The 22,263-nt window shown below is 42.6% G+C and overlaps 1 protein-coding gene across 1 annotated transcript in view; it reads right to left on the minus strand.

Moving 5' to 3' along the window:
• Positions 1-22,263, minus strand: part of GUCY2F (guanylate cyclase 2F, retinal) — a gene marked incomplete at its 5' end in the record, with an annotated part of 97,717 nt that overhangs the window by 31,062 nt on the left and 44,392 nt on the right. The window contains 6 exons of the mRNA XM_079911000.1: positions 1,737-1,929; positions 2,727-2,890; positions 5,153-5,301; positions 9,137-9,286; positions 14,633-14,789; positions 17,102-17,278. Of these exons, the coding sequence (XP_079767126.1) occupies positions 1,737-1,929; positions 2,727-2,890; positions 5,153-5,301; positions 9,137-9,286; positions 14,633-14,789; positions 17,102-17,278 (990 nt within the window). The remainder of the gene's footprint in view (positions 1-1,736; positions 1,930-2,726; positions 2,891-5,152; positions 5,302-9,136; positions 9,287-14,632; positions 14,790-17,101; positions 17,279-22,263) is intronic.

Genomic DNA, 22,263 nt, shown 5'->3' on the forward strand with positions numbered 1-22,263 from the left:
TGTGAGACTGCTGTGGTGAACTGTGGGTTGTATAAACCACCATAAGGACACAGAAAGGGAAGAGGAGGTATAGAAAGGGGTCTGGTTGAGACGGAGTGGTAGTAGGAGAACTGAAACTGAAAACAAATCACTAACTTCATAATTCTGCAGCAGCCTTCTTCCTTCCATTTCAGATTATCAAGTGCCAGGGGAGGTGACTCCAATTTTACAGGTAAGGAAAATGAAAACACAAACGGTTTTGGTAACTCGCTGCTGGTTCAATGTTTATTTCCTTTGCACTGTGTTGTTTTGATTAAAAATGACTGAAAACTTAGATTCCATTTTTGGATTTATATAGCCCGACTCTGTCCTGAAAACAGCCCACTAGCTTCTTACTGCAGCCGTGAAGTATCAAAATACCTAACAATCTCATTCCCAAGACCCCCGACAATTGTCTGAACAGTATCAGCTGGATTGATTAAACCAGTGGCTGTGTTACTGCCCACACTGAGTCATCTTTGATTTTAGTTTCAACTGAATTAGCTTCCAGTGATTTGTTTTTCTCTTCAGGCTGCTTGAGTTCAACAAGTTAAGACAGGTAGTCTGATTCCATGGATTTTTCCTCCACCGTGGTTTCCATGTGTGCTTCTTGATTAGTTTGCAGCTCCTGCTGATTGACAGGTATGATGTCTATTTCTGAGCCCTATTTAGGCAGCTTGGCCTAGCCCCGAGGCTCTCTACTTGACCTGAAAGGGCCCTGTCTAATCTGAGATAAACACACTGCCCTGTGTGTGATTTGAGAGTTGGAACATTTCAGACTACTGTGAAGGATCCAATGAATGGAGCTACTCATTCTCCAGCTCTACCTGGGTTCCTGGGACAGAGGAGCTGTCTAAAGTGTGGGATGCCTGGGGCATCTTTCTCCATCAATAAAACAAGTAACCATGTTGCAGACGTGGAAACGTTCCTATGTAGCTATGAGATTTTTAGTCATTTTCTGCCTAGAGACAGGACAGCACATACAATCAAGGGTAAAGAAGCATGGCACCGCAATGAGTGAATGCAGTCATCTGTTCTGTACTCATCTTCTGCAACCTTTGAAAGGAAGAGTGGAAATTGACAGGCTGGAGGGGTGGGGGGAAGTGGAAGCAGTAGGTTGCAACCTCACAATTAATCACTTCCCAAGACCTCAGACCACTAGGTGGGCTTTAGGTTACCCTACAGCAATCCCAGAGAGCCTCAGGTCCAATAGCTCCTTGACATGTATAATGCCAGAGTTCCCTCCTGTATAAAAACGGTACCTAAAGGAGGAAACCAAGTTTTAACAGCACGTATTAGATGTACACAAACTTTACCAGGATGAACTCTGTCATAGTCATCAACTATGGGCCAGACACCAGTACTTTCTGTAGCCCCTTCCGTGTCTGCACTGTGGGTACTTAGAAACTGAAGTGCAATAATGCTTTTTGGCCCCAACCTCTCCTTAGTCCCAGTTCTAGAAAATAGCTCAAAAGAAATCTGACTGGCAATCTCTTGCCGGGTTGAGATTGTTGTTTTGGAAAGTGTGAAATTCTATGCATTCTATTTGGCCTTCATTTCCAATGGGAGACCAATGGAAGTAGTGTACTATTTACATTTTAATTCCTAAATAACAGCATTCAATACAATTGCATCCTTCCTTCCATTTTGGAGTACACATAGGTGAGCCTCATATCAAAATTTCTCTCTGGAATATACTGCTCTGCTAAGTAACGTACCTTGTATACATCATGACTGCCAATGATGGCATCAAAGAGCGTGTACAGGTCATTGAGAAGATCCACCACCTCGATGGGCTCACTCATGGCTGAGATGGTAGTGAAGCCCACAATGTCACTGAAGTACAAGGTGACCAAGTCAAAGCCCTCAGGTTCAACCGTGCAGCCCTTTTTGAGGGATTCAGCAACTGATCTGAAAACAGACACAGCTATTCCTCAGAGGACACAGGTCTCCCTCCAGGCCACACAAAACATCTGCTAGAACACAACTTCTCCAAAAATCACTACCAAGTAAGTGATAAGGAAGAAAATGTCACCTGGATGCGAACACTCATTCTTTCATCTCTTTTACAAATAGATATTGAGTGCTTACAATGTGCCAGGCACTGTGACAGGTGCTGGGATGCAGCATTGAGCAGAGAGCCCTGATCTGTACCTTTGTGGAGTTTTTTTCAACTCTCTATCCTTCCTCAGTTCCCCCGCCCCAACTCCACCCCACCTGAGGGGGAAATGTTCCCAGGCAGCTGCCTTTGCATGAGACTAGCTTCCCCAATTATCTCCTCGAAGATCATGTTACAACATGATAAGGTGCCTTGGAAATTTTGGAAATTGTAGCAACACATAAGGCTTTCACCTAAGGAAGGAAAAACATAGAAAAACAACCCTGCTACTTTCCTCTAGGAGCTAAAAAATCTGCCTCCTTTTAATTGGTCAACTTCCAGGCAAAGTCATGAAGTGACACATAGAAAAACCGAGGCATCAAAAACTTAAATGACTAGCATTATCCACAAGCAGTGGAAAATTAGGAAGTGCGCTCTGCCCCCTTGGCCTTCCAATTCTTCTTTGATTTGAAGGTGTGACTCAAACCTACCGGGAGTAGAGAGTGTACAGGACAGGGGGAGGGAGCAGTTAGTTGATGGGAAATTTTTTTCTATTTTTAATAGAACACATTGTTACAAGCATTCACACTCCTCAGGTGTTCACACATACGGTGGTAGCATCTGTGTTAGAAGCTTTTCCGTCTTCTGTTTTTCAATTTCCAGCTCTTCAGTCCGCTCCCGGATCAAATCTTCCAGGTTGTTAGAATATTGCTCCAGCATCCGAAGCATAGAGTCAATAATATTAGTCTTCTTCCCTTTATTGAAAGTTTTAAACTGGAAGTAAACAGAAAGAGGAGCCAGGGAATTCTTACTTCTTAAACTTAGAGATGATGGAACAGGACCCCCTTATCATAAACCCCTTCCTCTAAGATGAAAAGGCAGGAGAGGTGACCCCAAGTATAAATAGGAAAAGTCACTACCCACCCTTATTGTCACCCTGGCCCACTCACAGGGCTCTTTTTCCCTGAGTAGTTTTTCCCCTACCCTTCTGGTTCTTTCAAGTCTAAGCAAAGGTGCTCTCCAGGCAGGATCCTTCGGTTCTGAGATGCTAGCACCTGAATAGTTAGCCACTTCAAAGGCACCAGGATTTGGTCCTGAGCTCAGGCCAGTTGTGAGTGGGGTCAGGGGAAGAGGGCAGGGAGTGTTCTTTTACTCTTCTAGATCATCAACCTATAAAATCATCCTTATCTTCTAATGCTACCATGTTGCCAGTTCTCAGACAGTGGGAGGTTCTTTGACCTCTTAAATACGACCCAAGCTCGACGTGGTAAGATCTACCCCTATTTCTCACCATGGGGTCCAAGAATAATGGTGTCTCCTAGCACTTGGCCTTCATGTCAGTCAGGGTCATGTAGAAATTCAACTGGTCTTGCCCCTGGTCCTTTAGAGGTGGCTGCATGCCACAGATTTTTAATAAGCCCTCCCGGGACCCTGTTCATTTACAGAGACAAGGAGCTTGGCATAGCATTGGAATCACGAGGGGTAACCCCTCCTTACTGCTGTATTCAGCATGCAAAATGCTGGGCTGACAACAAGGGAAGACTGGTGGTAATTTTGCTCAGCACATGCCTAGGAATCTGTCCCAATGAACCCTTTTATACAGCTGAGCCGCACGTGCTCTATATAGCACTCAATGTCCCCAGGCTAACACTAGGAGCTTCCTTCTTCGCCTGGTCCAGATCTACGTGTCCACCAAGGTCCTACAGTAGCCAGCTCAGATGCTTTGGGCGCCCCCTATTGCCTAACCCAGGGAGCCTCCCTCTCTTCCTCTTCCCATTTCAGTTTTATTAGCTGCAGGGAGTTGGGAGGCTACCCTTGTCTTTCAGACAGTCCAAACTTCCACTGAAGCATTTCAGTGAGGGCAGCTCCAAGCAATCTTGTTTGAAGGTCGTATGATGTGCACTCCTTCTATCTATCACCGGCTTCTCTGCTGCCTTCTGAAATAACATCTCTAGCATCAACACCAGGGCAAATGCTTTTTCTCCTGCCTCATGGTAAGTTTTCAGAAATTTGACCTTCATGGTCCTTTGCCTTTTCCATACTATTGCATACCTGTTTGAGTGTCCTCAAAAAACTCAGCCGGGCTAATGGAGGCATTGTTACCTGGGGACACGGATGACTTCATATTCAGGGCCCCTCAGGCTTTCAATCCAAGTCTTTCTTTTTTCCGCCTCAGATACCTGCCACTCACAAAGCATCTCGGTGCTGTACCCTAGCCAGGCTCCAAAGCCTCTCCGCCAGAGCTGACACAGCACTCCCAGAGAGCACCCTCAGCTTCGGTATCCTGTAGCTTGAACAAATCCCTCAACAGCGTGCTCCAACAGAGGAACCACACCCTAGCAGGGCTCCCTTAGCAGGGCTCTCTCTGTCTGCTCCCCATTTCCCCCTTTTAATCCCCAACTCTAGGGAAAGCGTCAACCTCTTTAGAAACTCAGTATCTTAAGGAGAGAGCTTATCACTTTTCGTGCACTCCATTGCCTCAAGTCATTCCCCAGAAACCTGAGGAATCCCCTGCTCTTGTACTCCACATTTGCACTTCCTTCCATCTGGAACACTGTTTCAAACACCCCATATTTTCCCTGACCCTCCAAAAGCAATCTGGCTTCACTTAAATGGGATACTCATCAGAGTTCTCTGGAATTTCCAAAGCAAAGGGGGCTCTACGAGGATCCCCATCTAGTCCAGGATACATCTATTCCACCTTCTAATGGTCTCAATGCCATTGTCTTGCAAGTGCCTAGTGGTTCAACTCCATCTTTGAAGGGTCAGTTAGATCGGATTGTGGATGGTCTGGAACAGAGGTTCATCAGATAAAGAGCACAAAAACCTATCCTTGTGCTCTTGGAGGATGTGCTGGGGATGCTCCAACACCAAAGGCCTTCAGATAGCCAATTCCACGCTTCTTCCCCAAGACGAACGCCTTTTTCTCTTGCAAGAGGTTCCACAGTGTGATGACACCCCATGGAGTTCATTTTAGGTGGGCTGGTTTCAGTACGGCTTCTGGGCTGTGAGTGTTAAGATTCACGGAGTCCTTACCTGGTTAAATATTTCATCGAAAGTTGGTCGCTGTTCTGCAGCCTCAGCCCAGCACTGCTTCATCAGCTGGAGACATTCTGGAGGGGCGTGCTCGGGAGGAACCACTGGTCTGTAGACAGGAGGAGGCTTCTTAAGTCTTTCTATGATTTCTGTCCAGAAGCAAGAAGAAAAAGGTCTACAGATTGTGGGGAAAGCACCAAGATTCGGCAAAGATAATTGAGTTTTAGCCAAGAATAGGGTTGGTCAGGAGAAATTACAAAAAGGCAATGTCTTTTGCTTTCTCCTTAGGTGGCCTGAATATAAATTGTATCTGAACAAAGGCTACATCAATCAATGGAGGAAGGACTGAGAAACTAATCAATTGAGCTATTGGTATCATTTAAGCACAGCTTTATTCTGCTTCTGCTAGATATTATTTATGTTTTCATTGAAGTATAGTTGATTTACAATGTGTTAATTTCTGGTGTATGGCAAAATGATTCAGTTTATATATGTGTGTGTGTGTGTGTGTGTGTGTGTGTGTGTGTGTGTGTGTATACACATATATATATTCGTTTTCATATTCTTTTTAATTATGGTTTATTACAGGATATTTAATACAGTTCCCTGTGCTATACATTAGGACCTCGTTGTTTATCCATTGTTTCAATGATCTGGCTCCTTTCACCCACCCCCAAATCATCTAAGCCTCTCAGTCTCTACAGTAGACCCAATTAGCCCCCGCTGAAGGCCCAGGCCCAGCCCAGTTCCGGGCTATGGGTCCTGCCTGGCCCCTAAGGTAAGGGAATTAAGAACTCCAGTAAAGGGACTTCCCTGGTGGTGCAGTGGTTAAGAATCCACCTGCCAACACAGGGCACATGGGTTCGATCCCTGGTCCGGGAAGATCTCACATTCCGCAGAGCAGCTAAGCCCACGTGCCACAACTACTGAAGCCTGTGTGCCTAGACTCCGTGCTCCACAACAAGAGAAGCCACCGCAATGAGAAGCCCGCACACCGCAACGAAGAGTAGTCCCCGCTCGCCGCAACTAGAGAAAGCCCGCGCACAGCAATGAAGACCCAACACAGCCAAAAATAAATAAATAAATAATAAATTAAAAAAAAAAACCTCCAGTAAATAGTTCAGGGCCCCATTGGGATCCTTCTGGCTGCTGGTACTTGAACCCCACTTTCAGTGGAACATTAACTGTGTATCAGACTATGGGCCGAGCACTTTGCATGGTCTCTCTGCTTCCAGCCTCGCCTTCAACAAACCATTCTGAAAACATGGATTTGGCCGTGTCACTTTTTTGCTTAACATCCCTTCATGGATTTTTATTACCCACAGGATAAAATCCAAGCCCCGACTATCTCTTCGGCTTATTTCTTTTTTTTTTTTTTTGGTTGAAGAAAGATTTTACTGCACATGGAAGTTGGAGCTTCCATTTTCAAATTTAATGTCCCACATTTCTTGGAATAGCTTTATTATTTATTAATTTTTACTGGTGTATAGTTGCTTCAGCTCACTTCTTACCCCTAGTCCCCTCTCCACACCCTTGACTTTAACATCCTCATCGTGAACCAAACCTTGCTTCCACCACCAGTGTGCCTTTCCCACCCCTGCCTTGGCTGTAACACTCCAACAGCACTGCTTTATACCATTATAAGTGTCCCCTTGCCTCCATGAAAGAATTTCAGTTGTTGCCTCTGACTTCTCAGCTCCTTGTGACACCACACCTTCTGCTCTGTTAACCCAGGTTGGCCCACACCAGTAATGGTTTCTCCATCACATCTCTCACCCTGCCCCCAGTGCAATAGATTCCATGGACGTCGACCCCTTGGAGTGCAACCGCCCCATCCAACTCTCTGGTAGAGGGAGTCCCTTCCTGAGAACACCAACGAGTGAAATAGGTCACCTCTCTGCTTAGGCCCAGCATGATTTAGGTCCTCAAGGAGCTCACAGTTTAAATGGGAGGATAAACAATGACCAGCAATATAAGTGCTCTAGCAGATATATACACAGGAAAACACAGAGGGGACACCTGACCCACACTGAAAAGGTCAGAGAAGGTTTCCCAGTGGAGGTGACATGAGCTGGATGAGGCAAGGTGGGGAGAAGGTAGGGGCAACACGTGTGGAGGCACAGAGGTGGGAGGTAGTGATTTCAGGGCACTGCCAGTCACGTGCCTTAGCTGGAGTATGGGGAGTGACAGAAGATAAGCCTAGAGAGGTGGCTAGGGACCAGATTGTGAAGGGCCTTGTACCTCATGTGAGGAGACTGGGCTTCATTTAACTTGTGATGAGGAACTGTTGGGGGGTTCTAAGTAGAGGAGTGAACTAAAACTCCGAGTGGGGCAAGAGACAACTAAGTATTTTAGGTTTGGTTTGGTTTGATTTTGCAGTTTTTAAATCTTTTATTTTGAAATAAATTTAGACTTCCAGAAAAGTTGTAAAAATAGTACAATAATTGCCTATATATCCTTCACTCGGTTTCCCCCTAATGTTAGCAAATTATTATTTTTTTCTTTTTTGGCCATGCCATGTGGCATGTGGGATCTTAATTCCCCGACCAGGGACTGAACCCATGCCCCCTGCAGTGGAAGCGTGGAGTCTTAACCACTGGACCACCAGGGATGTCCCCGAATGTTAGCAACTTATAAAACTGCAGTACAAAGGAAGTTAATATTGGTACAATACTATTACTAATCTAGAGTCTTTATTTGAATTTCATCAATTTCCCCCTAACGTCCTTTTTCTTTTTTTTTTTTAACATCTTTATTGGGGTATAATTGCTTTACAATGGTGTGTTAGTTTCTGCTTTATAACAAAGTGAATCAGTCATACATATACATATGTTCCCATATCTCTTCCCTCTTGCGTCTCCCTCCCTCCCACCCTCCCTATCCCACCCCTCCAGGCTGTCACAAAGCACCAAGCCAATATCCCTGTGCCATGAGGCTGCTTCCCACTAGCTATCTACCTTACTACGTTTGTTAGTGTGTATATGTCCATGACTCTCTCTCGCCCTGTCACAGCTCACCCTTCCCCCTCCCCATAACCTCAAGTCCGTTCTCTAGGAGGTCTGCGTCTTTATTCCTGCCTTACCCCTAGGTTCTTCATGACATTTTTTTTTCTTAAATTCCATATATATAACGTCCTTTTCCTGTTTCACAATCCAATTCAAGATCCCATATCGTACTTAATTGTTATGTCTCCGTCTCCTCCAATCTGTGATGGTTCCTCATTCCTTCCCTGTCTTTCAGGACTTTGACACTTTTGATGAGTACTGGCCAGTTATTTTGCAGAATGCCTCTCAGCTGGGGTGTGTCTGATGTTTTCTCATGGTTAGATTGAGGTTATGCATTTTGGGGCAAGAATACCACGAGGGTGGTATTGAGCCCTTCTCAGTGCATCATGGCAGGGGTACATGATGTTGATGTACCTTGATCACTTGGTTAAGGTGGTGTCTGCAGGATCCTCCACTAATAAACTTACTCTTTTTCCATTTGTAATTAGTAAATATCTAGTGATTTCATACTTTTAGAATACGTAAACATCCTGCTTCCCCTCAAATTTTGCCTGGTAGCCAAAGATTCTGATGGGAGATAAGGATGAAAGACTATGGCGTGTCACAGGGAAAGAATGGGAGGACTTTTGACATCCAGGAGCATCACTGAGGGGGCACTGAAATGTCTGGCAGGGGGTGTCTCAAAGGAGTAGTAGGGGGCTGCTAAAAAAAGGACTAACGTAAGTCCTGTAGGCCCCTGGCTTATGTCACAGTTTGGAAAACGACCAGCTTCTTGGGTGAGGGTTATTTCTTCCAAATGCCTAAAGCTGTCTGGCTCCAAGTCCCACCTGCACACAACAAGGGCTGCTTGCAGACCAGTGGGCAGTTAGCACAAGCACGGAATCGTGTTCACTCTTCTGGCATATCGCAGCAGCCTGGGTTGGCCTGATGATCTGGGTCATGGTGGGCTCCTGGTACCCTTTTCTCACCTCCCGCTTACCTTTGGCAGGCAGATCCATCATGCAGAATGGGGTGCCCCGGACCATCACTTCTTGCATGATGATGGCAAAGCTATAGACGTCTCCTGCAAAAGAACGTAACCTGCTGCCCCTCGGGGCTCTCAACAGTTCAGGGGCCATCCACAGCAACTCTGAAAAGAAAGCATTGTGTAATGAATACAGGGCGGATTAACTGACAGCATCTGCAATGCCCTCGAGGGCTCCAAGGGTGCTGTTTCATTGACTGCTTTATATTGGTATTAAGACAGACTGGCATGCTAGTGCCTCCGCGCCCCCCCTCCCCCTGGAGTCTGCATTTATGAATCTAAGGAATTACTCTCAGAGAAAGCATACTACTTTCCCCACACCAGGACCACGCAGGCAGACACAGCGGAGGTGTGGGGAAGGGCAAAGAAGCTCGAAATAAAAAAACTATCTGGTGCTGACTTTCTTGCTCTCTTGAGCCTGCAAGTAGCAGTTGGCAGGCTTCCAGGGAAAGGCGAGTGCCCTGCCCGACTGGTTGCCATGGATTTGCTGTGTGCTGAGATCTATATGTGTCTGATAATTTGACTGTGCTGGGGCTCGAGGAGTCATAAGTTGCTTTCTCCAGGTCTTATCTAAGAGGATTAGAGGATCCCCAAGTCTCCTCTGTTCCTTGCAGAGCAAAAGCGTGCAGCAATTCCTTCAACTCAGTTCTGCAAATATTTATTGAGGATTTACTATGTACCAGGCACTGTGCTAACGACAGGGGCAGTGCCAGAGATGAATTAGACCTTGCCTTTGCCCTTGCAGAGTTCACAGACCAGTGGGCAAGACACACACGTGTACCCCTAACTGCAATACAACAGAGATAGTGATGAGGGCCACTATTTAGTGTAAGGAAATGAATCTATTAAAAGCCACTCTTGAGAACGCACTGTGTGCTCTGCTGCATTTCAGACCCGAACAGGGAAAAAAAGATATTATCTCTGCTTTCAGAGAGTTATGGCAGAGACTCAGAAATTTGGGGTGAGGGCCCCTTAAGCAATATATAAAGAAATACCAGTTAATAATATAAATTGAGTAGTCAAAAATTGGAGGGAATGCTTCATATTGAAACATATGAAATTCCATTTCTGTAGATCAAAAATGGTTCAATATTGGCAATTCCATGAGGTTCAAGCTAATAAAAAAACTGAGCTGATCAAATTAATCCAGGAAGGCTTCCCGGAAAAGTTAAAGGAGCTTGTTAAGAAGGTCAAGGATGCAGTTTCCTAGAGCCGACGACAGGGTAAGGGCTTTGCAGGGAGAAAGAACAGTATGTGCAAAAGAACAAGAGGTAGAAAGGAGCAAATTGCGGATGGGGGTGCTGGTAAGCAGATTAGCTTGGCTGAAGAGAAGGGCTCTGTTAAGGAATAATGAGAAATGAGAAATGGGGTTGATGAAGTGGGGGAGGGAGGGTGGCTGGAAGAATGAGGGCAGAAGGTGAGAGGCCCTGAGAGCCAAATGAAGGCATTTGGAGCGAATACAAAAGGCAGTAGGGGTGCTGGAGCTGGAGAGGGATTTGATGAAAGCCGTGTTCGGGAAGATTAATCTGGCAACCTGCACAAACTGGATTGAAGAAGGAGAGAGGCTGGAATCAGGGAGACCGGCTAGGAAGCTATTACAGTAAGAGCCAGAGGCGAGGTGAAAGGGGCCTGAATGGGGGCAGGGGCGACGGCAGCAGGATGGGGAACGAGATATATAGGTAGGCTACAATGGACAGGGAAGGGACAGGGCTGGGGACAGGCTCAGTATGCTCTTCCGAGGGGAGAGAGGTAGAGTAAACAGCAGGTTGATGTCCAGATAGGGAGGCTGGAAAAGAGTGCCTCCTGAGGGTGAAGGTGGCATGCGGAAAGCGCTGGCTAACTTTTCATCTTCTCAAATTTGGGGTATTGGGAAGGGAGCCCAAAGGACAGGTCCTATGAAGCAAGAAGGAGGATAAAAGGTCAGAGATGATTTTGGTTTGTTCGCGAAACCCAGGAAAGAGAAACTCACCCTGGAAATTCTTACTTTGAGGCAACTCTGATCAAAATGGTGGAACAGGGAATTCTAGCCTCACCCCGAATCACATACTCATCTCTCTTTGCCCTCCAGGTGTCCCCAGCCTTTGTCCCCCAACTCGCCTGCCCCACCACCCCTGTGAGTCTCTGATACGCTCACTATAGTGGTTTTGCCCTTCTATCTCCTCACCTAGGAGAACTGATATTTGCAAATAAAGCCAAAAAGACTGAATAACACTTTAGTCAAAGGAATACATTTCTGACCATGGGATTTCAGGCATACGGTTTTGGGGGGAGGGAAAATGGTATGCAGCTGCTTCTTCCTGGCATCCTCTCTCCCTGCACATTTAAAAGCACAAGAAGGAAAAAAAAAAGCACAAGAAGGGAAAAGAGGACATGACTCTCTGGTAAAAAGCTGGGTTATTAAATACAATCACTACCAAACAGTATTTTCAGAGAGCACTTACATGTATGTTGTTAATGGCTAAAATGAGGCTTTATCTGGACTATACTTATGTAATTGAGAGTGGGCAGTAATGAATACACTTACAACCTGCCCCCATTTCCCATTCCCACTCCAGAGCCAAGTAAGAGCCACTACCTACCATTAGACTTGAACTCTCAGGAAAAAAAAAAAACTAGAAAAATCACTTTGGCTTGTTTTGTGTTTGCTGGAGCTACTACTAACTCTCGAGCCCTGCTATGGTGATAAAATCAACCTTGGAGAGCCAGTGTGGTGTGGTACAAGAGAACACATGGTGGAAGTCAAGAGACCTGGGTTCACAATCTCAACTTGGTCACTGATCAGCTCACCTTTCTGAACCTCAGTTTCCCCATCCATAAAATGGAAATTGAGCCAGATGACCTCCAAGGGCCTTCCAATGATAAGATTCTATTAGCCCTGTCGTCTAAGGCAGGGAGCCTCAAATTTCTTTATTTTATTTTATTTCATCCATTCATTGATTCAACAAACATTTACTCCACCAAGTATTGTGAAAGGCACCGAGGGAGGCAAACCTGTTTCTCCCCTTCACAAAACTTACAGTTTGGGGAGGGAGAGAAGACAGCTAATTAAACATGTAATACCAACAAAATGTGGTATTACAACAAAGTTCAAAGCCTTAAAGGATCATAAAGAGGAGAATTTAGCCAAGCCTAAGGGGTCATGGAAAGTCTCTTGAAGCAGTGGTATTTAAGTTGAGCCCTGTGGGAGGAGGAGAATCTAGCCAGACTCAGATGAGTGGGTAACAGAGTAGGAAGGGAAGAGTGTCCCAAGCAATGGGCACAGCATGTGTGAAGTTCTGGAAGTAAGAGAGAGCCTGGTGCAAATAAACAACTGGAAGGCAGTCAGCATTGCTGGAGCACAGAGACAGAGGAGGGAGTGGTTAAGCACAAGAGGTCCTCACGGCCCAGACCATGAAGGGCTTGTAAGCCACGTAAGAGAGTTTGAACTTTATCCTAAGAGCAATGGGAAGCCATTCAATGAATTTTGGCACCGTTGTAACATGATCAGATTTGCAGTTTAGGAAACTCCCTCTGGCTGCAGTGTGCAAAGAATGGACTGAGCATCCAGATTGCCCTTGCAATTTGGAGAATGGAATGAAACGTTAAGAGGGAGAAACAGGGAAAGAGACAGACACAGTCCACCAAAAATAAAATAAAATAAAAATAAAAATAGGGCTTCCCTGGTGGCGCAGTGGTTGAGAGTCCGCCTGCCGATGCAGGGGACACGGGTTCGTGCCCCGGTCCGGGAGGATTCCACGTGCCGCGGAGCGGCTGGGCCCGTGAGCCATGGCCGCTGTGCCTGCGCGTTCGGAGCCTGTGCTCCGCAACGGGAGAGGCCACAACAGTGAGAGGCCCACATACCGCAAAAAAATAATAATAATAAAAAATTTTAAAAATAAATAAATAAAAATAAAAAACACCCACTGCAGCTAGCTTTCCTCACTCTGAAACCAGAGTTTCTTAAGTTTGAAAGTAGCCAACCTGTGAATTCAATGGAATTCTGGGAAGCTGGACATTGTGTTTTATCTTTTATAGATGAGTAATTTTGACAGGAAGCTAAGTACTTCCCACTCTACAGCGGTTGTCCCAACATCCTAGCACTAACACCAGGCAACTACTCCAAGCTCTCAAATTGGGATTAGCCAAATAATACCCATACGACTAAGTGGTCAACAAGAACAGGCCCACAGAGAGAAACAGACGAAGAGAGAGACAGAGACAGAGAGAGACAGCGAAACAGAGACCCAGAGGAAGACAATAGCACCTGTTGCTATTGTGATTACCATGAGCTGCAAGTCCTTCAAAGCATGGATGGGCAGAGAAAGAGGAAATTGTTACTAAATGTTTTAATTTAGCTGCTAAGTGGCTGCACGATTCGGGCAAATCTTGAGACTCAGGTGTCTCATCTGTTAAATGAGCAAGTTGGACCGGATGACTCCCTAAAATTTCGTATTCCACTAGCTTTGTAAAGCTCAAAGATGATGCCACTGATGACTGGACTGTGTCTCTATCCGTGCATGTGTCTCTCTGTGTCCTGCACTCTTCATTTCTCCTATAAAGTCAGCAATTTTAAAGCTTATAACACCAAAGATCATTTTAAGAATATGAGTATATGTTGTCATTTTGCATCTCTCCCTCTCTGTGTCTCTTCTGGGTTGTCTGTTTCTCTGTGTTTTTGTGTCATTATTTCTCTTCTTCCCCCTTGCAATACCGGTTAAAACTTTTAATGTGCAAACTTCCTATATGTATTTAACCCTATTCATTTTCTCTCCTTACTCTTTCTCTTTCTTCCTCCCTCCCTTCCATCAGTTCATTCCCTCATAGTTCTCAATCACCCACTCCCAAGCCCCATCTCAGGTTTCTATTTCTTTGATCTGTTATGACCTCTACAGGCATCGTTTGGTGTTGCCACACGTGCACTAAATAGAAGACAAAAACACAAAGTGGACATTACAGGCATGCCTACTGACTTACTAGAAGGCCATAGTTCGGTCTGAAGCCATCCCACACAACCCACAGAGCATTTACTTGCTGCCGACCCCCCCCCCTTGCTTCTTTCTCTCTGACAGAGACAGTGAGGGTAGGCTCTAGTGACATCCCATTCCAGAATGGGCTTTGTGGGAGTCCAGCTACCAAATTACCTTCCATTCAATCTGACAAGTATTTATTGAGCACCTACTGTGTGCCTAGTGCTCAGCAAGTTCCTCCAGGGACACCTGGGGTCTCCACACAATATAACCTAATCCTGCCACAGCAGGAACTCAACATTATTGCACTGGCTTTGTTCAGAAGGCTTGGCTGCGCTGAGATTACAGCCTGCAGACTTCATTCAACTCCTTTGGCTTGGAAATGAGGCTGCTTTTCAACAAAAGTGGGGAGTTGAATCAGCCTGAGGCTTTAATTCAGGGCATGTTCTCATTTGAACTTTGGAGTTACCTTGTGTGCATCAGAAGGGTACAATACATCGCTTACCTTCCGCAGAAGGTTCCTCTTGGGAGAGTCTTAGCGTTTCCAAGATGTCATTAAAGCCATAATCTGTCACTTTGAGTACAAAACGCCCATCTACCACACAGTTCCGAGACTTCAGCCTCCCATGAGCAAACTCTCTGTGATGTAAGTACTTCATGCCCTGCAGATGATACAAACAGGATTTATTTAGCAACTTATTTAACTATTTGGGGCTTTTAGAACCACTTTCTGAGATTGTTAATGGCAGGAGCTATTATGATCTAGAATTCAGCCTTTTTCTCTTACACGCAGGCAAAGCAAAACTCTGACAACAAGAATCGTTTCCAGGTCCCTTCTAGCGCTAAAATTTTACGTTTTGATGAAGAATCATATCTTGTGGGCATAAAGAACTGTGTGTTATTGGAAGATTTATTGACATTTCAAACACAGAGAGATCTACACATATATAATTGTCAAGAATTTGAAGATTCTGATTTTCCCCCAAAAGGTCTAGCCAAACTCTCATCTACTACTGGCAGGAATGGAAATTGGTACAGCCTTTTGGGTGGGTAATTTGGAAATAGCTATCAAAATGGAAAGTATGCGTACCCTGTGACCTAGGGATTCTACTTCTCCAAGGAAATGCTTGCACATGTGCACATACACAAGAATGCTCCTTGCAGCTCTGCTTTATATTATATAATTGGATGTATAATAAATATCGAGAAGGGACGTCCAAATTGTGGTACATCCAACCTATGGAATAGTCTGCAACAATTAAAAATAATAAGATCAATTTGTATGTACCGATAGGGGACCATATCTAAGCCATAAAGTAAGTGAAAAGGAGTAAGTTGCAGAACTATGTGACAGTATGTATTTTAAACAACAAACAAAATCTATAATGTATGTAAATACACGAAAAATGAATTGCAAGGCTAATCACCAAATTGTCAACAGTGATTAATTTGGGGGGAAGATATGAAGGAGGATTGAGTAATTGTCAGTATTTTCCCAATATATTTATATCACTTGATTTCTAAATTTAATTGAATGCATTACTTTTATAATTAGAAATGTCTTGTTTTTATAATTTATATAAAATATATTAAAATTATATAAAATATATACAATTTATTTTTTATATATTTTTAATTAAAAATAGACAATAAAAAAGAAAGCTGAAAGCAAGAAAGCTGATACTGACTGCTACAGTTTGCTTGGCAACCTTATGACATTCAAATGTGATCTACCAGGACTTTACCAGATGGGTTTAATCATTCACATATAAATACATCTATTTTCTAGTGCAGTCATCTCGGGACTGTTTATGCTGAGTCCTTTTAAGTATCTGGCTCTACTTTGCCACCTGACACCCCTTTGTATTTGTATGCTTTACATCTTGTACCCTAGGAAATTCTGTAGTCCCCAGTACTTCCAAGCAGAGTCTATAGTGGGGGAGATTTCTCCCTAGGTGTCTAATGCTTAGGTTTCATTCATCACGGGTCTGAGAGGACTCATTTAGAGGACTCTCCCTTAACTCACGGGACTTTGCTTACAGAGTGAGTGGAAAGAGTATTAGAATAGGAATTAAGAGATTTAGATTCTATTATTAGCTCTGCCACTTAATAGACAGCTGGTAAATGTTTATTGAGTATCTACTATGTGTGGTAGACACTATATAACAAAAACCTCATTTAGTTTCTCTGAGCCTCTGTAAAAGGAGGATAATCACACTTCTTTTATAGAAAATTGGAATGAGATTATGTCTATAAAGCTACCTTGAAAAGAGTTAGGCCACAATACAAGGGTCAAGACTGTGATTAATATGCAGGAAGCTCAATGACTATTGGCTATCCAAATCAGCCCACTACAAGTGCACACAGACACAATTTTCATATCACTCTAGGGAGTTCATAGACTCCACTGAAGCCCATCCATGGACCCATCTGTGAACCCCGTTGGCTGTTAATAGTCCTTGCCTCTGAGAATGGAGGTGCTGCCTGGTAGAACCGATGGTCTTTTGGCTTTCTGGTCATGCTGAGTTCCACATCTATACCTATGGTATAGACCTATGCAAAGACCCATCACCTAGTTCTAGACTGAACCACCTTTTAGAACGTGAAAGCCAGGAGATGGGGCTAAGCAGAACCAAAGAGCCTGGGAATGAGCACTTTCCCACATCCAGAAGGCAGAGAAATGGGATGGAAGAAAGGATTGCTTAAGGCAGAAGAGTGCTCAATAGCTATAGGAAGTAAAGACAAAAATCTGGCCCTCAAACAGGGGAGCAGGTGAGGAGCAAGCAAACTCTTTCTGTATCAGGACCTTATAACAGATATGGACAAAAGGGCTATGAGAAGAAGTGAGGGCAGACACAGGGAAGGAAGGTGGAGGAGTAAGAGCATCATAATGATCCAAGGCAAGTGAAACATCCCAAAATATTGAAGTTCTAATCTACAGGGAAAATCCTGGATTTTCAGTCTTTCCATTAACCTTGATGAGATCCAGCAGGAGTGATGATTTAAACATCCAATCTAGTTTCACATCCTGATTTGTCAGTATGTCTTCCAGGCTCCTTCGGGAACAGAATTCTGTCACAATGGCAAACATCCCCGAATCATAGAAGAAGCCCACTAAAGGGTTAATATTCTCATGACGTAGGTCCTTCATCTGGAAACAGAGGGAGAGAAGAGAGTCACAGCTGTTCTGTCTCAATTGGAGCTGGGGCCTTCTTCCTGATTCTTTAGGGACACTGTGGAGTGGAGCTCAGTGACCCAGGAATACTAAAGAGGTTAGTACAGTAAGAGGTGGAATAGATTGTCTTTCCGTGAATATTCATCTATGCAGCATCTATTAAAATAAATAGCTTACATAAACATCAGGCCAAAGCTTACAAAATTTGTTTCAGAAGAAACACTTCGAATTTTGACTACATTTTACCTTTGTACCCATTCATTTTTTTCCACTAATGTGAGAAGCATTTAGTGTGTCTCAACAATGTCCAAGGCATTGGACTGCATGCTAGTGATATAGAGATAAACAAAATGAAATCAATATCCTGAAAGAGCTCACATTTAAAGAAGGGTGATAGACAAACAAACTGACAGCTGTATTTCCCTGTGAAGTGGTTTCTTATGGGAGAATGGGATGCTGGTAGAGTTCAGATGGTAAGTATCTAATTCAGTCTGGGAGATCTGGCTTCCCTGAGGAGGTAATGTCTAGACCATCATGAAGCGCAAGTAAGAGCTGACCATGTGAAGGTGACATGGTGGGAGGGGTTGAGAGTGAGAGCATGTTATGCTGAGGAAATTGCAACAGGTTTAGGGTGGCCAGAACACAGTGCAGAGGAAAGAATATGAGACACAAGGCTGAAGAGATAGGCTTCCCTGGTGGCGCAGTGGTTAAGAATCCGCCTGCCAATGCACGAGACAAGGGTTCAAGACGTGGTCCGGGAAGATTCCACATGCCACGGAGCAACTAAGCCCGTGAGCCACAACTACTAAGCCTGCGCTCTGGAGCCCATGTGCCACAACTATTGAGCCCACGTGCCACAACTACTGAAACCCGTGCACCTAGAGGCTGTGCTCTGCAACAAGAGAAGCCACCGCAATGAGAAGTCTGCACACCACAACAAAGAGTAGCCCCCACTCAAGACAACTAAAGAAAGCCCGTGTGCAGCAATGAAGACCCAACACAGCCAAAAATAAATAAATAAATTTATAAAAGGCTGGAGAGTTAGACAGGCGCCACATCCTGTGCAGCTTTGAGAACCGTGCTATAGAATTCGAAGTTAATATTACGGTCACTCAATAATTGTTATCTATTATTATTACTTTTTAATGGGGGATGAGAGAGAAAAGGGCTCCATTTTTGCTTCTAGATTTCTACTTGGATTCCTGGATAGATGGCAGTGATATACATCAATATAAGAAATTCAGGGATGTTTTAGTAGTGGATATGTTGGTGCCCCACCTATATCCCCTTTACAGTGCATCCTGCAGCTGCTGTAAATGTTGGCTGGTAACTCACAGTCGCTCCATTCTCTGGAAAATTGTCCTAGAGGCTAAGCCAAAGGGGAGCTATCTTACTTGAAAGGTTAGGGCCTACCCACAGACCTCAGCTAATGATTGACTGACTGGGAAAGGTACAAAAGTTCAACTCCCTCACCTCAAAGTGGAACTCATGGTGTAACTTGTGCTCCAGTATTTCTCCCATAAAATCATACTGAAGCTAGTCTCAAGCTGAGATCACATACTTGCCGAGCTTTTGCTTCTGCCTTATCCTGCATCCTCACTCCTTTTCTCTTGAGAGCATTCTCTCAATGAGTAATTTGAACAAGAATCTCCATCTCAGGCTCCGCTTTTAGAGAATCTGACCTAAGACAGTGGGAAAGCAAATTCTGGGTGATGGGGACAGCTGATTAATTCAGTTTGAGACACATTAAGAATGAGGTGCCTGTGGAACATCAAGGTGGAACTATTCCAAGGAGATAGTGTGTTCTAGCTAAATAGACTTGGGAATTGTAAACATGTAAATGGTAGATGAAATTAATGGGAGTGAATGAGATAACCCAAGGGAAGCATATAAAATAAAAAGAAAAGCGGGGGGTGCATATCAACATTTAAAAGATGGGAAAAGGAAGAACATCCTGCATAAAGACTTAGAAATGAGGCTAGAGAAGTGGAGAAAGGCTTATTTAGAACAACATTATGAACACCACAGGAAGAGTTTCAGGGAAGTGAGGTAAATGCCAGAAGGAATTTCAGGAAAATGTGATAAATACTAGAGAGGTCAGGTAAGATGAAGACAGCTACACCTAGACACATCATAATTAAACTCCTAAAATCTAAACTTATGCAGGCAGTCAGAGAATATACAAAAACCTCTTCATGATTAAAAAAAAATTCACAGCAAATCAGAAGTCAAAGGGACATGTGTGAAAAAACCTTCAGGTAACATCAAACCCAAGAGTAAAACATTAAATTCTTTTCCTCTAGAGTCAAGAGCAAGACAAGGATGTCTTCCTTCACCATTTCTACTCAATATTGTATAATAGCATCAAAACATTGATGAGAAAAGTTAAAGAAACCTTAAATAAATGAAGATCTATACCACATTAATGGACTGGAAGGTTCAGTATTGTTAAGATGTCCATTTTCCCTAAATTGATTTATAAATTCATATAACCCCCTATGAAAAATTCCAGAAGGCTTTATTGAAGTAATGAACAAGTTTATTCAAGAACTTATTGAAAATTAAAATAAACTACCCTATCCAAAACAATCTTGAAAAAGAACAATTTGCAGGAGCTTATACCACTTAACTATAGGAGTTACTCTGGAGCTGTGATAATCAAGATAGTGTGATATTGGCAGTAGGGTACACTAATGAGTTAGTGAAACAGAGTACAGAGTCTAAAAATATACCCACACATATATAGTCAGTCAACTTTTCACCAAGTTGAAAAGTTAATTAAGTGGAGAAAGGAAAGGCTTTTTAAAATAATTGTTACTGGAACACTGGATATCGCTATGAAAAAAAAATTAACCATGACCACTATCTCAGTCCATACATAAAAACTAATTCAAAATGGATCATAATCCTAAATCTAAAATCTTGGAATTGGCAAAGATTTTCAAGCCGCAAAATAAAATCATAAATTGGATTTCCTCAAAATTAAAAATTTTGCTCATCAAAACCATTAAACAAACAATCCACAGACTGAGAAAAAATATTGTAAAACATATATCTGACCAAAGGAAGGTTATATAAAGAACGTCTACATTTCAACAATTAAAAGGCAAAACCCTCAATTTTTTTAAATGGGAAAAAATGTGAACAGACAATTCACAAAAGAAGATATACAAATGAATTATAAACACATGAAAAGATGCTCAATAACATTAGTCATCAAGAAAATGCAAATTAAAACCACAATAAGATAACATTTTATACACCGTAGAAAGGCAAATATCAAAAAGACAAATGTTGCTGAGAATTTAAAGCAACTGGAACTTTTGTACATTTCTGACAGGAGTGTAAAATATTGTAACCAATTTGGAGACCTGTTTGGATGTTTCATATAAAGTTATACGTACATCTACTCTATGACTCAGTTTGTCTATTCTTAAGCATTTACCGAAGAGAAGTGAAAATACATGTTCACAAAAATATCAATACTTGGACAAAAATGTTTATAGTTGCCTATGAAGAAATACTCAACATACTAATCATCAGAGAAGTGCAAATCAAAATGGCAATATGATATCATCTCCCACCCATTAGGGTGGTTACTATAAATTAAAAAAAATAACCAGATAATAACAAGTGTTGACAAGGATGTGGAGAAATTAGAACTCTTGTGTACTGTTGGTAGGATTGTAAAATGATGCAACTGCTATGGAAAACAGTATGGAGGTTCCTCAAAAAATTAAAAATAGAACTACAATATGATCCAGAAATTCCACTCCTGGGTATATATGCAAAGAATTGAAAGCAGGATCTCAGAGAGATACTTGCACACCCATTTTCATAGCAACCCAGATGTCCATCAAGAAATGAATGAATAACATAAAATGGAATATTGTTCAGCCTTTAAAAGGAAAGAAATCTATTCACACTTTACCACATGGATGAACCTTGAAGACATTATGCTAGGTGAAATATGCCAGTCACAAAAAGACAAATACTATATTATTCCATTTATATAAGGTGTCTAGAGTAGTCATATTCATGGAAACAGAAAGTAGAATGGTGGTTAACCCAGAAGAGGGGGAGGGGAAAAAAGTGAGCTGCTATTTAATGGGTACAGAGTTTTATATTTGCAAATTGAAAAAGTTCTGGCGATGTGTTTAACAACAATGCAAGTATATTTAACACTGCTGAATTGTACATTTAAAAATAAAGATGGTAAAATTTATGTTATGTGTTTTTTCTTAATTAAACAAATATTTATAGTTGTCTTATTCATAACTCCAAAAAACTGGAAACCCAGCCAAATGTTCATCAACAGGAAAATTATAAACAAATTGTGATATATTCATAAAATGAAATACTACTCAGAAATTTAAAAAAGTGAACTGCTACTGATACCTGCAAAAACGTGGATTTAATCTTAAAAATACTATGTTGAGAGAAGAAAGTCAGGCACAAAAGAGTATATAGTCTATCATTCCACTTATACGAAATCCAAGAACAGAAAAAATATTAATTCATGATGATAGATATCAGAACAATGATTGCCTCTGGGATAAAAGAAATGACTGAGAAGGGAAACAAGAGACCTTTCTGGGGTGATAGACATATTTTGTATCTTGTTTTGGGGAGTGGTTACACAGATATATGCAATATATGCAATTATCAAAACTCACTGAACAGATAATTCATTCATCAAATTATACGTAAATAAAAAAGTCTTTTCGAAACACAATGAGACATTATACTATGTGAAATAAGCCAGTGACAAAAAGAGGTATCTAAAGTAGTCAAATTCATAGAAGCAGAAAATAGAATGGTGGTTATCAAGCGTTGAGGGTGACAGGGGAAAAGGAGAGTTTTGTTTAATAGGTACAGAGTTTCAGCTTTGCAAGAGAAAAGCTGTGACAATCTGTTGCCAAAAAATGTGAATATACTCAACACTTAGAGATGGTAATTTC

The sequence above is a fragment of the Stenella coeruleoalba genome, assembly GCF_951394435.1.
Source record: "Stenella coeruleoalba genome assembly, chromosome: X".
In the NCBI taxonomy this organism is placed as follows: Eukaryota; Metazoa; Chordata; class Mammalia; order Artiodactyla; family Delphinidae; genus Stenella; species Stenella coeruleoalba.